This window comes from Vicugna pacos, chromosome 10 (assembly GCF_048564905.1).
Source record: "Vicugna pacos chromosome 10, VicPac4, whole genome shotgun sequence".
In the NCBI taxonomy this organism is placed as follows: Eukaryota; Metazoa; Chordata; class Mammalia; order Artiodactyla; family Camelidae; genus Vicugna; species Vicugna pacos.
Window position 1 is genome coordinate 60,341,855 of NC_132996.1, and position 19,578 is coordinate 60,361,432.

Sequence of the window (19,578 nt, forward strand, 5' to 3'; positions counted from 1 at the left end):
TTTTAATCAAGAGAACATAGCAAGTTCTGGGTCTAAGCCTTTAAGAGAATTGACAGCTTCCATTTCCTCCCTCTTGGAACTGTCACTTTTGGAAGTCCAAAGCTGCTACGTTACAAGTCTGCCTACTGTGCTGGAGAGGCCATATGGAGAGAGGAGTCCTTGAGAGGTCCAGCTGTCCCAAATGAGGCTCCAGATGACACTAGAGAGACCTCAAACATGACCAGCAGAAGAATTTCCCAACTGAGTCCAGTCTGCCCAAAGAACAATGAAAGATAAGAAAATTGTTATTTTAAGTCACTAGTTCTGCTGTGTGGTTTGTTATGCATCAGTAGATGAATTAGTTCCTGATCATCTAGAACTTGTAAGGTAGTTACAACAGCAGCATTAAAACTACATTCATGAAATTAGTTTATAAACCTAAAATAATCACACTGGTACTCAAAGAAACCCTGGCTATCAAAACAAAACACCAAACAAGATATTTGGAAACAGACTTCAAACAATAAAACTCATCACAAACTTGTTCACTGTGTCCAAAGCATGAGGTCTTGGTATTGGTGAAAAGGGTCAATGTCAATTTAGAAAGACTTTCAACTCTCTTCTACCTATCTCAATCAGGCTCTCCTTTCTGAAACACACTTATGCCCTGGACAGCTCCTTTCAGTGTAGAAGGTGACCCTAGAATTTGGGACATTAAGACTATTTGTACTCCCTCTCTTTTCAAGAGGCAGAACCAGTTTCTTTTGCACAAATCATATAATAGAGTGCAGGAAAAATGAAAATAATATCTCATTCCTTTGCTATGGACCAAACTGCTTTCTCTATTATTGTACTCTCTAAAATAGACCCTCACTGTGTCTGTTGCAAGTGACTAATGAGAGTAACCAGAACCAGCCCTATCACAACAGCCATTTCTTATCCTCTCTTTTTAAGTCACCTTCACTTTTTTATGTACTTGGTTTTACTTGTGAGATTTCAGTCTTTCCATGAAGTGTGTTTTGGGTAGAGTAACAATGGAGAGAGAAAAGAGTTGGCGTTTCTTAAGCATCTAAACTTTTAAAAGCAACTGATGTTTAACTCATTTAACCCACATAACAACAATTTTATAATTAAGGAAACTGAGGTTCAGAGAAGCCATTCAACCTACCCAAGGTGACACAATAGGGCCAGAATTTTACTCCAGTGTTGCTCAAATCCAAACCCTTCTACATGTGACAATAGAAGAGAGGGAACCTAAGGAGACTATGAGAGTTAAAGCAACCCTGCATCACACATGGGACAGGAGCAAAAGGAAAATTAAAGGTGATGGGTAATGCAAATACTACAGAGATTTGAGGGCAAGTTATGTTTAAGGGTTCCTAGATGGTCTAAAACAGTGTTCTCTAACTTAAAGTATATCAAAATCATCTGGAGAACTTGTTAAAAATGCACAGTGCACACCCCTCATCCCAAGTTTCTGATTCAGTAGATCTGAAGTGAGCTCAGAAACTCACATTTCTAACAAGTTTCCAGGAGATGCTGATGTTCCTGATCTGAGGACCACACTTTGAGATCCACTGGCCAAAGACCACACTATTAATAATCTGATATATCTATGTCTCTCTCTCCCACCTTATCACATCCAAAATAGTACCATCTAACACAAATTTAGTGCCAAATTTAGTGGCTCTAGGAGGTCTTAAAAATCCAGCAACTCTGTTAGGATGACTATTACAGCAATGGTCCTTTGCCTTAAAGGAGCTAACAGAAAATGACCAGCCCAGCTTCTACCTCAATTCTGAGAACTCATAAGAGACAAGCATTAAAAGGAATCAGAAAAGCATGTAGGAAAGAAACTGGAGAAGTTAAAAAAAAGGAGTTTCTTCTTTTTTAATTTTAAAAGTTACATCTGCTGAAAAGGAAATTAAGGAAACAATCCTACTTACAATAGCATCAAAAAGAATAAAATACTTAGGAATAAACTTAACCAAAGAGGTGGAAGACTTGTACAATGAAAAGTATAAAACACTAAAAAAAAGGTAAAGGTACAAATAAATGGAAAGACATCCCATGTTCATGGATTGGAAGACTTACTATTGTTAAAATGCCCATAATACCCAAAGCAATTTATAGATTCAGTGAAATCCCTAACAAAATCCCAATGGCTTTTTTTTTCCCTGCAGAAAGAGAGAGAGAAAAAAACACCCCATAAAATTCATATGGAATCTCAAAGAGCTCTGAATAGCCAAAATAATCTTGAGAAAGAAGAACAAAGCTGGAGGCCTAACACTTCTTGGTTTCAAAACATATTACAAAGCTACAGTAATTAAAACACTACAGTCCTGGCATAAAGACAAGATATCCAGACCAATGGAACAGAATAGAGAGCCCAGATATAAATCCTTATGTATATGGTCAAATGATGTTTGACAAGGGTACCAAAACTACGCAATGGAGAAAGGACAGTCTTTCCAACAATCAGTACTGGGAAAACTGGCTATCCACATGCAAAAGAATGAAGTTGGGCCATTATCTTATGCCATATGTAAAAATTAGTTCAAAATGGATTAAAAACTTAAAACATAAGACCTGAAACTATAAAACTCCTAGAAAAAAATATGGGAGAAAAGTTTTATAACATTGGATTGGGCAATGATTTCTAAATATGACACCAAAAACACAGGTAACAAAAGCAAAAATAGACAATTGGGACTGCATCAAATTTATAAAACTTAAAGGAAACAACAGAATAAAAAGGCATCTACAAAGTAGGACAAAATGTTTGTAAACTATTTATCAGATAAGGGATTAATATCCAGAATATATAAAGAACTCCTATAATTTATTAACAACAACAAATTTAAAAGTTGACAAAGGACTTGAATGGACATTTACAGAACAGAATATATACAAATGGCCAAAAAGCATATGAAAAGATGCTTGACATCACTTACCATCAGGGAAATGAAAATAAATCACAATGACATAAACACCTGATAAGATGCTGCTGTCCAAAAAAAATAAAACAATAACAATGTTGGCAAGGATATGGAGGTACTGGAACCTTGAGTACTGTTGGTAGGATTATAAAATGGTGCAGCTGCTATGAAAAGTAGCACAAAAGTTCCTCAAAAAATTAAAAATAGAACTTCCATATGATCCAGCAATACCACTTCTGAGTATATATCCAAAGGAATTGAAAACAGAATCTCAAAGAGATATCTGAACACCCGTGTTCACTGCAGAATTATTCACATAGCCGAGATATGGAAGCAACATTAAGGTCCGTCCACATATGAATAGATAAGGAAAATGTGGTATTTACATATAATCAAATATTATTCAACGAAGGAAATCCTGTCATATGTAACAACATGGATGAACCTTGAGGATATTACGTTAAGTGAAATAAGCCAATCACAAAAAGACAAATACCGCCTGTTCCATTTCTATGAGGATCATAAAGTAATCAAACTCACAGAAAAAGAAAACTGAATGGCAGTTGCCAGGGGGTGACGGGAGAGGGAAACAGAGAATTGTTCCAATGAGTATAGCATTTCACTCTTGCAGGAAGAAAAGTTCTAGAGACCTGCTGTACAACTATGTGTATAGACTTAATAATACTGTACATTTAAAAATTAAGAGGTCAAATTTAAAAATTAAGAGGTCTAATTTGTTTTTTATCACAGTAAGAAAAAAGACCCCAAAAATGGATTACATCTGCGACCAGAACAAAGGAAGGAAAGGATAAAAGCCACCTTGGGAGGGTGAAGTGATCCAAGGAGACAGCAGGGAGACAGAGGGAAAATGAGAAACTTAAGTGAACATGTGTAGGGGAGGAAAAAAGTAAAAGGCAAAAAGATTCAAACTCACAGTCTCTGATGCAGCAAAAGAAAAGGGCACAATGTTAACAAGCTGCAATTCTCCTTCACTGACAAGGTCATACTTTCAGCCTTTGATTCCTTTATTATTACAATTTTCTACTCCTGCTCTAACTTGATTTTAATTTTCCGGCAGGTGACAACCAAATCAATCAGCCTTTTCACTGGAACCTACCAGCTCTGTCCAAGGTGCTCTGCTCACAGGGAGAGGTGCAGACATTCTCCTCCAAGACGTTATAGAGTCCATCATTAGAGGTAGGTTACTTTCATACTGCATAACCTGACATGACAGAGATCTGCTCACTAAACTGTGCCCCAGGCAGCAAATGAGCTTGGCACCCCCACTTTCCCTCTTTGGAAACAGAGGAGGAGTTTATTAATTGTTGCTATTAAAAAGTCAGGCAGCTTCTCAGGTAAGGGGGCTGTCAGCATGTCAGCCTACAGCCAGCAGGGGAGCCCCATGTGGGTGAATTAGGTAGGATGGGTGGGGCAGAGAAGAGGGTACTGCAATGTTCAGTGCCTCCCCCTGGTGGAGCTAAGAGGTAGAAAATTTAGGCATACTGGCCTTTGCCTAGCCAGCACATTTGACTTGAGCTAATGCAGTGGTAACCAACACGGAACTGGAATTAAGAATGAAACAAGTGGATGGAGTCAGCCCAGTGTAGATAGACTAAGACACAAAGAAAGGCCATGCCCTGACTAAAAGGGCAACAACAACTAGACTCCTGCTGATAGTTATTTTGTAGAAATATAAGCCAGATCTAATTTTTTTCAATAGAATCCAGAAATCTGGATTTAGGTAGAAAAACCTGAAATATTTAGTAACATCGTGAAGGCCAAATATACCTGAAGGTTATTTTGCAATTATCTGGGCCAATGTAACAGACCTACCCACTAAAGCCAAATTTGCCATTGTCAGGAGTGCTCCCAAGAAGCAAAAGTAAAATGTCCAACATCCTCCCTCTTCCCATAAATACACAAGAAATCCAGGAGGAGGAGGAGAAGCTACCTGCACAGCTCTAATTGGCTGGGACTGATTACAATAAGCAAAATACATTATGCAAACAGAACCCCATACACCTGGTGTTATTGTCTTGGCAAAACCTCCAACGCATCCTTTAGAGCACTACTCTGAACAAATACAGCAGAGAAGGGGATCTGAAGGGGAAAAAAATGAGTACACAAGAAATTGCTCCAAATGTATTTGCAGTATACACAGATCCCACTGTAGTCCCTGTAGCACTCCAACACTCTGAGCTGACAGAAGTGATTACATCTTTTCAAGTTCTCAATGTGTATACAAAGCACACAGCCTGCTCTACACCATTCAGCAACAGAGAGGGATGATGGGGGATAATTTAGATCAGTCTAACAGGTGCTAATTTGACCTACAGTGGGAGAAGGGCTCATTGTCAAGCATACTGCCTGGAGGACCTAGAGGCTCACACACTCCTGGAGGACCTAGAGGCTCACACCGTCCCCAACACCAGGACAAGCCTCCTCACTTGCAAATGATTCCCAAGACAGATATACAGCAAGGTTAGACAACCTTGCTTCAGGGCAGAAAGCAGAGGAAACAAGAAACTCTTCATGCACTTATGCCTGCTCTTAACCATCAAAGAATCTTATAAGAGCCAATACTTAGGACATCATAATCCAAAGTACAGAGAGAGAGAACAAGTGCAGGGTCCCCACATACCTCTTTGGGCCCTCATTATCACACCACCTTCTATTACTATAGCACCTGACGCTCTTCGATTCCAAGTTATGTTCACATAAAGCAGTGACTGGCAAACTATGGCCTGTTGGCCAAATCTAGCCTGCTGCCTATTTTTGTACAGCCCATGTGCTAAGAATGGTTTTTATATTTTTGAATGGTGAAAAACATCAAAAGAAGACTATCTCATGACACATGAAAATTACATGAAAATCGCATTTGTGTCCATAAAAAAAAGTTCACTGGCACACAGCCACATTCATTCACTTGCATATTGTCTATGGCTGCTTTCATGCTACAATGGCAAAGTTCAGTATCTGCAACAGAGACCATATGGCCTACACAAAGCCTAAGATATATACAAGCTTGCCCTTCACAGAAGAAGTCCCAATTCCTGATATAGCCAATACAACCAGGGATCACACTTCGAATTCAGAGAGGCTCAAATACTGAGTGACCTAGTCAGGCTGATGAGCAGAGAAGGTGAAAGATTAACAGCAATGGTCCCCTCTCTTCCACCTTACCCTCACTCTCGTATCACTGAAAAGGGAAGTGGGTTTTCTAACTACCCCTGAAAACAAATAACTCAAATATCTAAATGTTACTGCCTTATGATGGGGCAAGAAATACATGGATTCTCTCAAACATTTAAAAGACCTGGAAGACTAGGTGGCCCAAAGCCAATAAGTAAGTTAATGTCAAAGATGGAACCAAGGTTATGTCTCCCTCCCACAAGGCTGCTGGAGGAGAAAAGTACATGAACACCTCCAGGTGGCAGATATTCAGAATTAATAAAACAGAAGTCCTGCTCAACTTTGAGGAGCAGATTCCTGAAAAACCCGCGGGTAGAATTTACTCCTGAGAAACTTAAGACCTTATGGGAGAGGGGGAAAAACACAGGATTAAGGAGTTCCAATCTATGAAATTATGAATATCTATTAAATTATGTTCACTGAAGTAAAATAGGAAATATCATTTTATACATCTTAAATTAATACTAATGCAATTAATTTTCATTTACCATTAACAATGTTCATACTCTTTGGCCCCAGCCATTGTAGTTCAGAAAATTCACCCTCCTCTAGAAACACCTACACAAGTACACAAAGATGCTGCAGCATTGTCTGTGCATGCAAAAAACAGAAACACTCCAGATTATATCAACAGAGGACTTGTTTAATCAAGGTGCATCCAATTGTTGGAACACCATACCACTGTTAAAAAGAATGCAGCGGATCTATATACATCAACATGGGAAAATATCCATGATCTATTAAGTGAACTATAAATGGTGGAACAGTAGGTTTAACATGATATTTTTACAAATAAAGAAAAAATGTGCTTTCATTGCATAGAAAAAAATTCTGAACTTTCACACAAATTGTTAACAGTGGTTAGCACTGCAGAGGACATTCACTAGAGAGAGAGATATACCACACATTTCTGTATTTGAATTTTTACAAATGAATTGGTATCAGTTTTGTGAGCAGAAAAAAACAGGCATCTCAAATTTCCATTTATGATCCCCTGTTCGCTATAAATTTTTCAGGCTCTCCCTTCCTCACAGTTTCAATAACATGCTGTCATGACTGGGGGATGGAGAGGTGGCTTTTCTGCAGATAATATGCCTGCCAAGAGGCTTTATTTCTTTATTTATTTGGCAACTCTTCATCCAAACATTTAAGGCCCTTCTAATTCTGACACAATCATTGACTCCCACCTTCTGGTTTCCACCAGTCTCAAGATACAAATTAATCTAAAAGTGTGTGATGTTGGCCTGACTTTAATTTACCCTATTTAGCAGAGACTCTTCAGGCCATTGTCAATCAGCAGCCACAGTGATCCTTTTAAAATACAAGATCTTGCTACTCCACTTCCGATGGCTTCCCAAATCACTCCGAGTAAGACGTAAAATCCCTTAAATGGCTTAGAAGGCCCTGCATAATCTGGTCCCCATTACCTCGCTAACTTCATCTTCTATCACTCCATCCTTTGCTGTGCTCCAGCCAAGCGTCTCAGGGATTTTGCATTTGCCCTTAACTGTCTAGAATGCTCTTGCCCCCACTGTCTACAGAGTCTACCCTCTTACTTCCTTGAAGGAAGGAAGAGGCCATCTGCTCCGATGTCACCTTATCAGACTTTCCTCTGGTGACCCTATTTAACACTACAAACTTCCACCCAGCACCCCTTACATTTTAAATTATTTTTCTCCACAGAATTTACCAGTCCCTAGCATATTAGATATTTTATTTATGTGTCTACTTTCTTTCTCCCACTAGAATGAGACTTATTGCTGGTGCTTAAATAGTATCTGGTACACAGTAGGTACTTAGTAAATATTTGTTAACCTTAGGAATGAATGAATCAACCAATCACAGTGATTGTTTCACCAGCTAATTTCCAGGGTTATAACAAGAGCCATGCTCTCTCATAGGAGCTTCCTCCTGTAAGGCCTGGGTGTATCCCATCCCTGACTTCCCTTACTCCCTTAAAACTAGCCACTTAATTCCATCATCAACCTTCTCTTCTTTTTGATTTCTCAATACCTGGTTCTCTCTTCCCAGAAGGAATGAGTCATGCTTTGCCCATCCACAAATTAAATTTGCTTGGTTAAGGATACTTCCCTATTCTTTGTCCTCAAATCCCAAACTTCTAAGAACTCAAAAGTTAGGAAGGGCCTATTGTAATCTGAACATCAAAGACAACAATTTCAGCAATTTTTAGAGACATTAGAAGTAAAGCAAAACTCTTTCTTAATATAAAGATTCTGCCCCGGAAAATGAGAACCTAAAATCATCTCAAAACTAAAAAAGATTCATTCTAATAATGCTCAGAACCCAAAACAAAAACAAAAAGAGAGCACCCATTTTCTCAATCCCAAACATCCTACTTCTAGGCAAATTCAGTGAAAGCTTTCTACAGAAACTAAAAGAAACATAAAGCACCAGTGGGAAACAGAACCTTCACATCTAATTTGGCTTATTCACATCTAATTTGAACTTTAACAAGACCGAGTAGTCCATCACTGAGACTACAGAGAGTGTTTAATGAGAGAAAAATAACAAATGCACTGACTGGCAGAAATACTAATATCACCACGATGCCAAGCCAAAGACCAACAAAATGGTCTCAAGAGGAACCTGTACATGATGCCAAGGAGTGTGCAGGACCTGAGTCAACAGTGGGAGCCAATATGAAGAACAGCTGACCAGGTGTGTGAGACTTATTACAGGCTTCAGCACAGCCAATACACAAGTCAGAAACATGGCACAATGGTGAAACATCAGAGGAACAAATTCTAGGTCACCTGAGCTCAAGTTATAGAAGGTGCCTACCATGTACAACTCTAGTTATGCCACTTCATTTATTCAACAAGTACTTACTGAGCCAATGACTCTCTAGAAGACTAAGGATGTGATAAAATAATTTTTTTTTACTAAGAAAGTCAAAAAGGATATACACTGCATACTGAATTGTAGGGGATATAATTCCAATTCCATTTGTTCAATTCGACTAACATTTACTGAGCACTACTATGTGCCAGGTAGCACTCTAGGTACAGCAGGGATATAGACACAATCTGCCTTCAGGGAGCTCACTGACAGAAAGGGAAACAAATACTTCTCTGTCGTGGGTGCGATGCTACAAGGAAGTATCTACATGCAGTACAGTATATAAGCAGCCAAGAAGAGAAAGTTATTCGGGGCAGTCAGAGAAGATTTCCCAAAGGAAAAAGTGACAGCTGTATTGGATTTTGAATAATAAATTCAGTACACTCCCTATCCAAAGAAACTGAGAGCAGTCTTGGATGTAGAAACCCTTTAGACTCAGGTCAGTGGCATAGAAGAACTACTTCAGCTGGACTCCAGTCTATATTACAACCATGCTGAGAATACTGGTACGTTCCTAATTTCTAGTTTGCCTTCTCCCTCCTGTGGACCCGTGACTAGCCCTATGGACATATCCATTCATGTATTTCCCTCCATCAATGATGCTCTGCTGCAGCTCCCTGGAGAATCCCCATGTGACTAGAGCTGAGGGATTGAGGGATCAAGCAAGTTAGTCCGCCCATAAAGCCTCAAGAGGCTTCAGGCTGCTCCAACAAAGCAATCCCCTCACAAACAGATATAAAAAGATGTAGAAATCTCACGAGGGCTTTCAATTATAACCTTCGAGGTTCTGGACCAAATTTTAGGCTTATAACCATGAATGTCTTCCCCAGTCTTCATCTACTATAAGGGAAAAGTACAGATCAAAAGACATCTGTTCTCAGAACATACTCAATCTTAGTAAAGACTTCAGAACCAACGCCTTGTCACCTATCTGAAGAAGGAATTGCAGAAACTATTTAGTTAGGGAAGATTTAGCCCAAATTTGATCCCCTACTAGTTGAGATTTTAACAGTGAATTTCCCTAACTGGGATCACTTTAAAAGGACTAATCAATGCAGTTCTATGGGCAAATAACTAAAACAGTGTTTCTCCAGTATCCCTAGAAACATCACATTGATTACATTTACCCAGAGACAATAATTACAAATGGTCTATAGGAGTTCCAATTTCTTACAAAGAAAGTTGACTGAAGAGCCCCCTCAGGCAATGATCTGGAGGAGCAATAGAGATTTTGGCAGAGAAAATTGATGTATGCAAGCACTAATTTCAAATGAAGAGGAGGGAAGAGTGCCCTCTTTAGGACCCAAGGGTTTGAATCCTCTGAAAAGTCACTTCCCCTCTCTGCATCTAAGTTTTCTCATCAATTAAAAAAGAAGACACTGGACTAAATAAAATATAGGTTTTCTCCAGTTTTAAGATGCTATGTAAATAATTTTCTTTTTCCTAGTACCAGCCTTTCAAGGCCACAGGGACTTTTGCCACAAGGAGCCACAAATTTAGCCCTGCTAAATCCTAGGCTATCAGACCCCAAAAGAAGTTTCTCACGGTGAAGCAAAGGGCCTACTATCCAAGTTATAAATTGTAATCTGGAGCCACACTATGCAGACAGCTCACTCTCCATCGCCCAAAGGCTAAAGGAGATAAGTCATGAACTGGTTATCACTGCTCAGTAACACAGAGCTATACTGAAATACATACTTTTGCTTAATATTCTCACTATTAGCAAATACTACTGATTATATCTGCAGCACCAAGGATCAAAACATGCTTCCTTAGTCTATCTCCTACCACAATGCCAAAGAATAAAACCCCCTCCCTTCAAGTGGATGCATGCGCCCCCACACAGCCAGTAAGACACCTCTTCCCTGCCAGCCTAGCCCAGCAGCAGTAACAGCCCAACAGTGACACCTGCTGGGGAAATCCAAGCAAGGGCCGTTCATCAGCTAGAGATCAGACCTTCCGGAGCCAGCAGCAGATGCTGATTAACACATGTACATATTAGTGACATATCAGAATGCAGCCACTCAATTTATGAGAAAGTGGTGGCCCTTCTTTAATGGGTGTGCACACTGAATATTTTATAATATACCTCATTTTTGAGTAGTCAACCCTTATGGTATACCTCGTTTAAGCTTATCTGAAAAGCAACTCCATAAAGAATGTAACCACTGCATGAATACACTATTTTATAGAAAGAATTGTGTATTTGCATATTTGAAAATAAGAAAACATATATGTAAAATTGTTTACAGCAAGATGACAAGGGACTTCATTTTCTACAGCATTCATTTCTAAATGCTTGAACTTTTTAATTTAAACCACAAACACATACTACTTTTTGTCTACAAAACTTTCTGATAGATCCTTAATAGTTTCTGTTTTGTTTTTTTTTTTAATGAAGGTACTGGGGATTGCATCCAGGATCTCATGCATGCTAAGCATGTTCTCTACCACTGAGCTATATTCACTCCCCAGTTTCTGGGTTTTAAATGGCCTACTTTATTAAGAAGTGATTAGTCATATCTTAGTCACAGGTGGCTGTCCACATTTAAATTAATGAAAATTTAAATATTCTTCCTCAGATCACACTAGCCACATTTCAAATGTTTAAGAGCCACATGTGGCTGGTAGCTACTACACTGGACAGCACAGATATAGAACATTTAATTAGACAGCACTGCTCTAGAGAAACATATTGGAGTATTTCCAGACAAAATTATATGATGTTTGGGTTGGGGGGGAATGGGTAGCAGATATAGACAAGTGTTGATAATTTTTGAAGTCAGGTGATAGATATATGGGAGTTCACTTATACTACTTTTCTCTTCATTTTATATGTTTGAAGATCTCTATTAAAATAAAAGTTAAAAGAAAAGGAAAACATAAAAATGGTTCACCTAAAAATGAGATTATCACTTTAAGAAATATATGATGGAGGGCAGCTTGGAAAAATCTTTAGTTACGCACACCAGAGTTCATATCCCCACTCAGAGACCTACTGCCCATGACCTTTAACAAGAAACTTGACTTCTCTGAGCCACCCTTTCCTCAACTGTAAGATAAGAAATTTAATACCTGCCTTGCACAGAGTTACTGTGGAAATTAGAAATAATTAATGCAAAGCTAGAACACACTCAGGCCCTCAGTAATTGGTATCTCTAATTATTACCAGAGTTTATTTTAAATGACTCAGGTATTTCTCAGAACAGCAATACATGAAGAAGTACTGCTAGAACAGAATGGACAAAGGCTGACCACAAGCCCACTGATGCTAGTGAAACAGACATTAGTAGGCTTTTAGACCAATAATTGAAGATAGTCCTTTTATGGCTACCTTTAATAAACTTTCTGAATGCCTACTATGTGTCAGGCACTATGCTTGTTACCTTCTCACCTCTCTTGACAAGAAGGAAGAACAGAGTCCCAGGCTTCCAATATGGACCATCAGAGTAAAGCAAAATATTCCAAACCTGGGAATTCATTTGTTAATCCAGAACTGATCCGGTATAGTAACAACCTCAATTACTTTGTCTATCTTTCTTTATCTATCTATATCTGACCAAGTCTCCCTGTGTTCTTGTTAGTCACTGCCCTTGAATTCACCATGCCCTTTCCTATCCTAAGCATATGTTATTCCCCTAAAATAAAGAGGTCTTTCCCTTTCCAAACCTACCCATCTTTCAAGATTTGATTTTGTAAAGCCTTCTTTCACGATACTTCCCTTTCTCTGAAATTAGGCTACGTTTAACCTCAGAACCATACAATGAAGCATTTGGCTCATCTACATTTTTTATATAATTACTTGTAAATAAGTCTTGCCTCTACAATACTGTATACTGCCAGTGGGCTAAGACTAGGTATCAGATTTCTTTTGTATTCCTGATAGTGCCTAGTACAGTGCTGGAAAAAATGTAATTCAACAAATACTTCTTAGCTGTATAACTCTCTAAAGCATACTCCCAAAATAACAAGTACATTATGTGCACAATCCATATTCCCACCCTTGTGAGAAGCTTATGTCAGAGAAATTTCAGTTGCTTCAACAGAGGATGTAATGCAGAGCAATATGCTGTTTGGATCCAACAGGCATATTCTGGGAGTTGGTGATTACGCTAGATTTGACCTTTACAGAATTACAGAAAGAAGTCCCTAATAAATTGAGATAGCTGTGCTCACAGCCATACATGGAGTATATGGTGGGCGATTAGCTACGCCCACTTTCTTTCTTCCATGAAAGAGTTGCCTGGGAAGCAGATCCGAGTATGGAGAGGCCTTCCTTCTATGAATTCTTTTCTTCTCTGCCCCGAGGTGAATGTCAATGTCCATCTGGAAGATCTACTCAAAGAATCTTAACTAAGCAACTAACTTGCTGTCCAAAAAATATGTATCTCCGAAAAAAAAAAAAAGCACTTTCCTTGACACATATACATATTATTTTCTTTTCCTTTGTCAAGCTGCAGTGTTTCAAAAGATAAGGTTTTAGAGATGAACAAAGTTGTCCAAAGCAACACAATCAAAGACCCAATACACTAATCTGTCCCAAGCAGGGTTCCCTTTTTCCTAGGCCCTCTGGGACATTTCTGTTATCTCACAATAACTAGTCCTGCACATACAATCCTTCAAAAAAGTCAAAAAGCAGGGCAGTGGAAGTCAATAGTTTTACCTCCTCATGCCTCTCTAACCCCATCTACAATTTTCCTTTAAAGCTAAAGGTCACGTGAGCTTAGCCAGAAAAGGAGCTAGCAGAGTCACCTGACTCATACTGCCAGGCCTCCACTTTCTGCCACCAGAGCAAGATTTTCCAAGAAGACGCAATGAAAGCTAGGGAGATCAGAACCAGATGCACAGATCCCAGACACTCCAGATCCAACCACAACAGCTACAGGATTGAAGGAAAAGATGTCAGGAGAAGAGTAAGGGATGCAGGAGAAGACAGGAAAGCATCTGCTCACCTCCTGAGTGAATCTTCCTCAGAGCTTTCCTCAGGCATATCCTGATGTAAGGCCTCCTGTGACACAGTTCCAGATCTGCTGGACTGGGTATAAATTCGTTCCCAGTGGCCTGTCTCCTGGTTGAAGGCCACCCCCACAGTCCTCTCCTCCTGCGGACTAGCAGAGCTGCTCAACTCCAGCCTGCTGGAGCTGGGCGTTTGGCCCTCAGTCCGCTCAAGAGGTGGCAACTGGCTGCCACTCGAGGGCATGCCCTCAAAGGTACTGGGGACTTGCCAGGAAGAGCTGGCCTCGCCAGAGGAGTAGTTAGGTGTGCTTCTTTCCCAGCGCAGGGTATCGTTGTTGAAGGTCAGGAGATTGTGGCAAGCCCGGCAGCGGTTCAGGTGGCCACGGGACAGGTTGGAGTTGTTCTCACTGCTGTGCGGGGTGGGCTGGTGGGAGGGGCCTGGCCTCTCAGATTCAATGTTATTGTTGAGCATTTCCTGGGCCTGTTGTGCCTGGGGGGCTTCCCCACTCAGGCTCTGGTCCAGCTCCTGAAGCCGGTCATACTCCAAAAAGAAGCGTCTCAGGTCACATTGAAGCTCATGGCGAATGCTGCCCGTGTTGTTTTGGCTGGAGCTGTTCCCTCCATCTGACTCAGCTGCCAACCCCGAAGCTGGAAAACCCCTCCCTTCTGTGGCTGAAGTGTACACAGATGCTTGAGAGCCACCTTCTTGCTGTCTCAGCACAGACAGCAAACTCACTGAAGAGGCACTGGTCCTGGGCGGGGGCATGGATTCCGCCTCAGAGCGGGAGTTCAGACTGAGCACTGTCCTGGTCCACTCAGATCCGGTCAGCCCGGGAGCTAGTTCTCGGTGATACCTAGAAGGATGGCTAGACAGAGGGCCACCCAAAGAGCGACGAGTGGGACCCAGACTGAGGTTGCGGAGCGTGTTACCGGCAGTGCTGCTCTGGACTGTACTGAAGGCAGACGGCCGGTTCAGGAGGCCCTGGTCCTGCTGCGTTGACGAAGCCTGCTCCGGGGGATGGAAGGGCTCGGTCTGTACAAAAGAAAAGGAAGGGGTAGTAGCCCTGGCAGAAGCAGGGGGGACACTGTCCTGGTGTGGCAAGAGGGAAGGAACTCGAGTGCCAGAGCAGCGGCTGCAAAGGCACAGGATCCCAAGGTGCTGGCAGCACTCGGCTGTGGGGTAACTGACCCGCTGTCGGAGCCTGATGTAAGCGGAAGTCCTGGGGCGCTCCGTGGAGGGCTGAGGGGGAGGCGGTGGGGGTGAGGGGGTAGCAGAATCTTGCACTGTGCTTTGCTCTCCCACCTGGATGCCAGAGGAGCGGCAGGACAGCATGTGCAGGAAATTGTGGAGGAGAGGCGTCCGGCGCACTGGCTGTGATTGCAGGAGGGCACGCTGACGGTAGTGGGATAATTCTGTTCCATCTATGGGGATCTCTGGTTCGTCATCACCCTGCAACGTGGACCAAGGTGGGGCGAGGGTAGAGCCAGGCAGTTAGCTAGAACTTCCAGGTAAATCAAGAGAAATTAACTACTGGTAATCATCCAACGAAAACAAACTTCACAGACAGGTAACAACTCCACCCCTGAAGGACTAACTGGTTCCAGATTCAGAATCATCATACAGTATTAAATTATTCACCTCCAATTAGCAACATTTCTGAATGAATATAGCTGGCAAACCAATTCTCTTATAAAAGGCATCTCCATTATACGGAGGCAGCAAGGGGAAGCAAAATGTCAACCAGCCAGAGGCACATGAATGACGCGCTATCCAACACTGGCTGGTTACTTCTAATGAGACGATCACCCAGGGGTTTCAGAATAGACTCCTCTGTCAAGATTATGGCTGTAACTCTGAATACACAGTCTGAAGCTAGTTCTGAATCTTGACTGGAAAGACACACTTGGGCATTGAAAATTAAAGTCCAGTATAATTTGAATTAGAGCACTAGTTGAGAAAGTAACTCCACAGTTTAGATGGAGTTAGAACTGCTGACTAACTTACCTGTTGATTAGAAGGGTTAACAATTGCTGTGAGTAAGTAGTGTCCAAGAGGATCAAATCTCACCAGACTGAAAACAGAAGAAAGGTACAGAGACATGGACAGAGAAATAGTGTTAACCAAGAAGAGGAAACCTGTGTGAAAGTTTCTAGCAATCATTACTTATAATTGTGGGATTACCCAGGTATCAACTTCATGCTAGAGACTTTCAAAACTTTCAAACAGATTAAAAAAAATAAGGCTTGGCACTTCTTGTTACATCCTCACACTTGCAAAAATAATTTCAAAAACCATTAGGCTTCCACCTCAGGAAGCAGCTACATTAAACACATAGCTGCTCATGTCTAAGAGCCCATCAGAACAGTAAAGTAGAGAATGCTCCCATGCTCTGCCACAGACTCAGGACTTCCCTCACACAGCAGCTACATTTGCAAGAAGCATGAGTGCTGGTGACAAGAAACAGTCTCAGCATCAAGGTACATAGCTAAGACCAGAAAGTCAGCTAATATTCAACTTCAATACCAAAAGGACCCAAGGAAAACAATGCACCAACTTCAATTCAGGCAACATGTGCACTGATTTCCAGGGCTAAATATGTAAATATCAATTAGCAGATTCGAGACATATCTACATCTCCATCTTCCAATTTGATACAGACAACCAGGGATGAGCAATTTACCCACCAATCTATCTACCACCTGAACACCTTTCAGGTTTCTGAAAATAAAGGCTTTATCCCAAACCCAGACAGTTTTGAATCTGAAAAAGATTCTAACAACCCTTGTCTACAGAGACCAGAAGATGAGGCCAAGGAACAGCTAAAATGAACAAAATAAACAGCTCCCCAGCTGGTTGGCCAGCTGCTTAAAAAGTAGGAGGAGCCATAGGGATTATACCCCACCCAAGCAGGGATAATACAAAGATAATAATCTGTCTCCTGAGGTGAAAGCGTGTGTAAATGTTCTCTACTATGTTAATCCTACCCCAGACATCACTGGTGGGCAGAGTACTCACCGGACCCGTTCCATCTCACTAGCTGTCTTCACCACTGCAAAGGGCTCCCGTCGACTCCAATCCCAGAAGTGGATCTCGTTGGCAGTGGCAATCAGCAGGAGCTGAGCCGTTGGGTGGAAAGCCAGAGAGGCAATGGCATTGTTGCTATCTGTGAACCAGCTTTCACTGCCACCCTATGAACGAACAAATCCCAAACATTCTCAGCTTACAAGCTGTGAGTGGACTGAGATGTCAAAAAAAAAAGGCCCATATAAGGTAAAATGACTACTTTTAGGGCCTACTTTAAATATGTCCTCTGAAAACCATGTAGAAAACCAATAATCTGGCAACGTCACCAATTTATTAGAAAAATATTACTGTCAGCTCAGTTCTGTCACCTACAATCCATAAGCAATGAGCACTCGCACAGCTGCTGTTTTTGTAGCCTGTGAAAACCAAAGCTTGATGCACGACATGGTGCACAGCAACCCATCGGCCAGTCACCAGGACAAGGAGTATACTGCTTTGATGATCACCATCAGAGTACTAGAATCCTTGATCTAAGACAAGAGAAGTCCATCCTGAAGACATCTTAGAGTGTCCTATACTATGTCCCAATGGGCTGACGGAAGAATAGTTAAATAGGGTGTTCATTCTAGAATGGAGGACTATGAACTAGACCTCCTGTCAATTAACTGGGCAATAACTACCACTTACTTACATATAGTCCTAGAAATCTGGCTAATCTCTCCTTCAGAGTTAAGAACCCAATGGTAAACAAGTCTCTGCATTTAGAATACCAAAGGTGGGGTACAGCTCAATGGTACAGTGTGTGCTTAGCATGCATGAGGTTCTGGGTTCAATCCCCAGTACCTCTATTTAAAAAAAAAAAAAGAATATCAAAGAAAAGGAAACACTTACATGTAAATCCCAGATCCTAACCTCCCCATCTAGGCAGCCAGAAGCAATAAGGCCTGAAATGGTGGGGTGAAAAGTGACACACCATGGAGTGCGGCGGTGTCCAATTAGAGAGTGAACACACTTGCCTGTCTTCACCTCCGTGATATAGATATTATGGTTTACATGGGTGGAGGCCAAGAGAGTCCTACGGAATCAAAGAGTAGGAAGTAAATGTGAAGCATGTGAGAGCTTTGGACAACATAGAAAATTGACACTGAGGGAGGGTATAGCTCAAGTGGTAGAATGTATGCTTAGTATACACAAGGTCCTGGGTTCAATCCCCAGTACCTCCTCCAAAAAATAAATAACTAAACCTAATTACCTCCCCCAAAATTTTTTAAATTAAAAAAAAAGAAGAGAAAAAGAAAAAAGAAAAGTGACACTATTCTACAAACCAGCGTGAAAAAAATACACCCTGGCCATTACAAACAACAGAAACATTCTGATCTCTAAAAGCTTTTGGCTTCTCCATACTGTCCCCAAATGACATATAACCCGTTCAGAGAGTATTTTTTCCAGCAGAGAAAACAATCACACTGTTGGTGGCCTGTATCACACAGGCAAAGGATTATTATTGAAAAACTTTTTGAGTTTTGATCCTCAATATTCATAGGTTCCTTTGCTTATTCCCATGATTTTTATGGTTAGCACTGCTCATCTACTTTCTTTCCCAATCTGGTAACATTGGCAAAGCTCTGTTCATTCAGTGCTTCAAAGAGCCTTTAAGGATCTCACTCAGAAGATCAAGCTAGGCCAAACACACAGAAAGCAATGCTATCACAAGTCTTAGGTAACGTTATAGGTAAGTACTAGGTACCTGTCTGGGCTGAAGGCCAGTAAAAAGGTAGAACGTGGACTATCCGGCAGTTCTACTCTCTGGGAAACAAACAAAGTTAAAAGACATTATTTATGTATAAACTATGGCTTACTCTATCTCAAAAGCAGCAAACCATCCTAGATTAATATTTACAGTACGTATCTAAAAGCTGGAATCAATGATTAACCTACAAATTGAAAAAGACAAATCTAAACTACCTTTAGGAAAAATGTCTAGCTCTGAAGGAAAAAAGCTATTTCTAGCCCATTCATTCTTCCAAATCTGTAAAAACAAAAACAAAAACAAAAACACCCCCCACAAAACCCTGTTAGATCTATCAATTCTCCTACACAAAACAAATTATGTTCCAACTTTATGTCATTAACCTATTCTAAGGTTCCGTTCTACTGTCACCCTACAATGTGGAGAATACCCATTTTTCTTACCTTGCCCTCCCATTTCATCCACCGGGTTTTATCTTCCACCAGCTCCTGCAGAAGTCGCTGAGCTCCAAAGGTCCGAGTGCCCCTTTCCCGCCCCCAGAGTATCCGGACAGCATTCTTCTCTGGAACAACCTTCATGGTGCTCAGCAGCCACTGTCACACCAGGCACAGGAAGAGACGGAGCAAGTAACAGCTCCACACGATGAAGCAGCTAAAATGAGGCCATTCAGGTCCTTGTAAGTTGTCTTCATGGAAATCTAAGATACGGACATTAATGTCAAAGAATATCTATTCTGTACTCAGAGAAGCTTCCCACTGTAAATACGATTCTAGCTCAAAAAGGAAAGTGTTATTCTTTTCACACTTAATGACCCTTTCTCAGAAAAGACCCTCGTCCCAGAACTTTTCTTCCAAAAATATTCCACCCTTAAATTCCTC

General features: G+C 41.0%; 1 protein-coding gene across 9 annotated transcripts in view; it reads right to left on the minus strand.

Moving 5' to 3' along the window:
* The window catches only part of AMBRA1 (autophagy and beclin 1 regulator 1), a 152,527-nt gene that overhangs the window by 105,345 nt on the left and 27,604 nt on the right, over window positions 1–19,578 (minus strand). For 7 of the 9 annotated variants that reach the window (XM_015246170.3, XM_015246172.3, XM_031690612.2 and 4 more), the window contains exons 2-7: window positions 19,144–19,397; window positions 18,698–18,756; window positions 17,842–18,025; window positions 16,942–17,114; window positions 15,931–15,997; window positions 13,922–15,375 (exon numbers count right to left, since the gene is read on the minus strand). In XM_015246170.3, the coding sequence (XP_015101656.2) occupies window positions 13,922–15,375; window positions 15,931–15,997; window positions 16,942–17,114; window positions 17,842–18,025; window positions 18,698–18,756; window positions 19,144–19,278 (2,072 nt within the window). In that variant the 5' untranslated portion in view covers window positions 19,279–19,397. The remainder of the gene's footprint in view (window positions 1–13,921; window positions 15,376–15,930; window positions 15,998–16,941; window positions 17,115–17,841; window positions 18,026–18,697; window positions 18,757–19,143; window positions 19,398–19,578) is intronic. The other 2 variants (XM_015246173.3, XM_006212296.4) reach the window with 1 other exon arrangement.